The 4,837-nt window shown below is 38.8% G+C and overlaps 1 protein-coding gene across 1 annotated transcript in view; it reads left to right on the top strand.

Moving 5' to 3' along the window:
• RPS12 (ribosomal protein S12) overlaps window positions 1-4,442 on the top strand; it is a 24,480-nt gene extending 20,038 nt beyond the window's left edge. Inside the window, exons 4-5 of the mRNA XM_006885013.1 lie at window positions 2,523-2,587; window positions 4,244-4,442. Coding sequence (XP_006885075.1) covers window positions 2,523-2,587; window positions 4,244-4,442 — 264 coding nt within the window. The remainder of the gene's footprint in view (window positions 1-2,522; window positions 2,588-4,243) is intronic.
• The last annotated feature ends 395 nt before the right edge of the window (window positions 4,443-4,837 follow it).

Below are 4,837 nucleotides of genomic sequence, written 5' to 3'. Positions count from 1 at the left end.
AAAAGATCCTTGGCAGAACACTTTCCTAATGCATATTGTTGTTAATTTCTTTACTATGGCTTCTATTGGTATTTATTGTATCCAATTAAAATTAAATACTGTTTTTTTTTAAAAAAACCAACCAACCAACTACATCCTCAGGCACAAGAAGTAAAGTAGGCAAAAACAAGTTTTCAGTGCTGCTTCTGCACACCTGAAACCCATAGAGAAAGAAGGATGCTTTGATTACCTGACTAAGGAGGAGAAGTAAAATCACAGCTTTCTCTGAGCAGAAGATGGGGCAGCCATAGAGGAAGACATTGTCTTTTGGTCAGATGTCCTCAGAAAGCTGGAGCCACAAGCCAAAACAGGAACAGAACAGCCACAGACCTGCTCCAGCAAACACAATACAGCCTTCATTGCTGAGCCGAGAGGTGTCCAAGAAAGAGGCCAGCAGCCTTCTCTTTGCTGCTTTCAGTGAACCACTTGGATAAAGAAGTTTGGTTCTCACTGCTGGTGGCCAGCTGCTTGGGAGCTGAGGTTGAAGGAGCATGATCAGGTATTTATTTTTTAGCCTACTTAAAGTTTAACACTTCAGAGTTAGTCATAAGATGGGGCAAAAAGATTAAAGAATATTTTTTTTAAAAAAAATACACAACAAAACATAAGGGGAAAACCACACAAAACTAATAAAGCAACACACACCACTTTACACATTAAATATGTTATTGTTGTTAAGTGCCATTGAGTCAACTCTAACTCATGGTGACTCTACGTAAAATGGAAGGAAATCTGTGCCAGTCTCACAACCTCTGCCATGCTTATGCCCATCATTGAAGTCACTGTGTCAATCCATTTCATAGAGGATCTTCCTCACATGATCCTACACTTTTCCAGTCCCTGATGTCCTTTCCAGGGACCCAAGGGAGGTCTGGTGACCTAGTGATAAGAGTTGCACTGTGTCCACCACTTTCCTTGCGAGTCAAAGATGGGAAATCACCTCTCCTATGATTTACAACTTCTGAAAACCCACTGGAGAGTCAGTTATGTGTCAATTCTGACTCGACAACACATAACAATACGTGATTAGGCATATATGTTCGACAAAAGCCCAGAATAAGAGACATATCATTGCAAAGGGGGATGGGGGTGGGAAGGTAGGTGACTGTGCAATAATGAATGAATACGGAAAAAAAATTAAACTGGGGGGAGGGTGGAAGAAGGGGTAAAATGTACAACAATGAATGAAAAATCTAACTTCTCTGTAATAAAATTTTATTTGGAAAAAAAAAAATCTTGCTGATAACACCTGAAGTATATGAAATTACATTTTACCATGATTCCTTCTAGGGAGCACTTAGGCTGCATTTCTTTCAGATTATATTTGCTATTTATATAAATGATATTTGGCAGTCCATTAAACATAGAATTAACCAACACCAAGTGTCATCAAGCTGTTGCTGACTCAGAGTGACCTCAAGTGTGTCAGAGTAGAAATTGCCTCATAAATTTACAATGGCTAATTGTTTTGAAAACAAACCACCATGTCTTCTGAGATTCCTCTGGGTGGATTTGAACCTGCAATTTATCAGCACCCAAGTAGCTTTTTAAAAAAATCTGTAATCTGTAACCACCCAAGTGACTTTTGCAGCACCCAAGTACTCCAGGTACAACATCACTGAAACCAAATGCACCGCCACAGAGCTGGTTCTAGGTTTTTTTAAGGTGTAAATGTTTAGGGCAGGAGACTATGGCCTGGGTCAGGCTCACTATAATCTTTAGATGTATGTCATTGTTCTTTAGCACTCTGAAGAGATCCTTGATAACATATTTTGCCAAAGAAACTCATCTTTTGATTTCCTAACTGCTGATGTCTTTCATATTTTGGTACTATGGACTTGTTTTGATTTTCTTTAGATTCAATTTAAATTTAAACTTAAATTCAATTTAAACTTGCACATTAGTAGTTGATGGTCTGTTCCACAGTCAGTACCTGGCTTGTTTTCACAGCTGGTATTGAGCTTTGCCAACATTTCTTTCCACAGATGTAATCAGTAATCAATATGATTTGTGTGTTGTCTATCAGATGAGGTCAATGTGTATAGTCACTGTTTATAGTGTTTTTTAAAAACTGGTTATATAAAACAGTGTATGAAAATGATTGTATAAAGCAAATGTACATGAATGAAACAATGCATATGAATGATTGTATAAAAGTGAATTTAGTATAAATAAATACTAAATTTTAAAAACCAATAAAAATCCTATCTTTCAGGTTAAAGCAAAGGATGTCTATGATGTGTCCCTCTTTGAAGTTTTCCTGGTAGCTAGTTCCTGTATATTTTTAGAATTTAATTCTTCTTCCTGAGAGACCACACTTGTTTCACCACCTCACTTTTCTGAAAGGCAAATGGGAAAAGAGAAGATGTATTTAACATCTCACTGTCTTCCTTCTCCCATTAGATTGGGAAGACAGGAAAAGTCTGATTTTTGAGTTCTTCCTGCTTCAGTAATTACTTATGTCTTTGTCTCTCTCTCTCTAGGATGTGTTTGCTAATATCCTGCTGATTGATAGTAAATGTGCATTTCTGGCTCCCATGTCCACATGGTAGGACTAAGAGCACCGGTTATATTTTTCTAGATGTAGAAACCTCTTTTTCTGAGTTGGAAATGGAGAGATATAGTGGATAGCCCAAGTTTGCTAAAGGATAAACAACAGTTTGCAATCTGTTGTTACGTGCCATCAAGTTGAGTATGATTCATAGCAACCCTACGGCAACAGAGTGAAACCTTGTGCTGTCCTTGTGTCATCCTTATCATCTCAGATACAGTGGAGACCATTGTTGCAGATATTGTGTCAATCCATTTGGGTCTTCTTTTCTTTTGCCAACCTTCCATCTTTCCATACATGATATCCCTTTCTACAGAATAGCTTCTCCTAACATGCCCACAGTATGTGAGACAAAGTAATCTTTGCCACCAAGGAAGACTCAAGACTCTGGGTGCATTTTTTCACAAGACATATCAGTTTGTTCTTGTGGCAGTCAATTGGATATTCAATACTCTCCTCTAACACCACAGCTTAACAACATTAGTTTTTCTTTTGTCATCCTTATTCATTGTCCAGCTTTCAGATGCATCACAAGTGATGGCTTAACTGTTTGTGTTTCCATTAAATGTATTTCCAATGAATCATTGATTGTACAAAATTCCATCATTGGATCTCCAGCTTAATTTCTGTCCCCAAGCCTGTATTTTCCCACTGCTGATACTTCTTTCTTGTTCCTAACTTTTATATTCCAGTCACCAATTATTCATGTTCAATCGATTTCAGGGTGCAAAAGTTGGTAGAAATTTTCTATTTCCTCCCTTTTGGTGTTAGCTGTTGGTGCATGTATTTGAATGATAGTGATATTAACAGGTTTTCCTTGTGTATATATGAATATTATCTTGTCAATCACAACATTATACTTCAGGGTGGGTCTAGAAGTGGTCTTTTTGGCTATCAATGCAACCCTGTCTTTCCTTACTTTTTCATTCCCAGCATAGTAGGGATGAGTTGTATGAGTCATAGCAATTCTATGAACATTAGATCTGCACCTTGCCCAATCTTGTGCCATCCTTACTATCTCTTGAGCCCATTGTTACAGTCCCTGTGGCAGTTCACCTTCTCAGGGATCTTCCTTTCTTCTGCTTACCTTCTACCTTTCCATGCATGATGTCCCTTTCCAAGGAATAGTCCCCCCTCACTTTTTTTTATACAAGCAACAATTGATTTATTATAATTACCTTTTATTACAAGTACAAATGATAACTATACATATGGATCTCACCTGATGGACTACATAGAATCAGATTGATTAGATCTGTGGAAAAAAAAACACATTGGAGCAGCTCAATATCAGTTGTGAAAATCAGGCCATATGCTGATTGTGGACCAGACCATCAAATAATCATGAAGTTCAAATTAAAAAAAAATTTAAGTGTACAAGAACCAAAATATGCCTGTGAGTCTATTTCACTTGAATTTAAAAACCATGTCAAGGAGCAAGACTGGGAGCTGAGCCCCAGGGAGCTAAGCCCTTGGGAGTGAGCTGGACAGCTGGAGTTTGAGTGAGGTACTTTGTGGGATTTACTGCTGTGTTTGGACTACGTGGGACCCCAGAAGCTCAAGCAGAATGGAATGAGACAGCTGGAGCTTGAGTGAGGGGCAGACCCAGTTCTCCAAGAAAAGTAAACCAAGGCTTCCTGGTTTTCTTTTCAGGTCCCTGCTAGTGCCCACCCTGCGAATGTCTAGGTGTGGACCAGACCTCTTTGCATTAAAGCACGCTCCCATGCCCAGCAGCATGCCTGTGCCTTATGCAGCCCACCCACACCCTATGCTAGTGTGCTTGTCTCCAGGCCCTACCTTGCATCTCCTCATGTCCAGGCAATTAACTGCCTTTAGTCCAGACCGCCTTTGACTGGCCTGGCTATAACACTTGTCTGAAGAGGAGACTGCCTTCACAGGCCTCCTCAAAACTCCCCCTGAAGATTTGAAGCAGGATGGACCAAAAAACTAGTAACAACACCAAAAAGCACTCAATAAAACCTTACCTCTCAATAATCACACTGAATGTGAATGGTTTAAATGAACCACTGAAGAGAAAAAGAGTACCAGATTTGATAAAAACCCAAAATCCATCAATAGGCTATCTACAAGAGGCACACCTAAAGAGTGAAGATAAAGTCTAAAAATAAAAGGGTGGGGAAAAATATACAAAGCAAATGGCAACCAGAAAAAAGCAGGAGTAGCAATATTAATCTCTAATAAAATAAATTTCAACGCAAAGACCATCAAAAAGGACAAGGAAGGTCA

Source organism: Elephantulus edwardii, unplaced genomic scaffold (genome assembly GCF_000299155.1).
Source record: "Elephantulus edwardii isolate Elephantulus edwardi_28Jun2011 unplaced genomic scaffold, EleEdw1.0 scaffold00039, whole genome shotgun sequence".
NCBI classification, from domain to species: Eukaryota; Metazoa; Chordata; class Mammalia; order Macroscelidea; family Macroscelididae; genus Elephantulus; species Elephantulus edwardii.
Note: the sequence above shows the minus strand (reverse complement) of the source record. Positions and strands in the feature narration are given on the sequence as shown.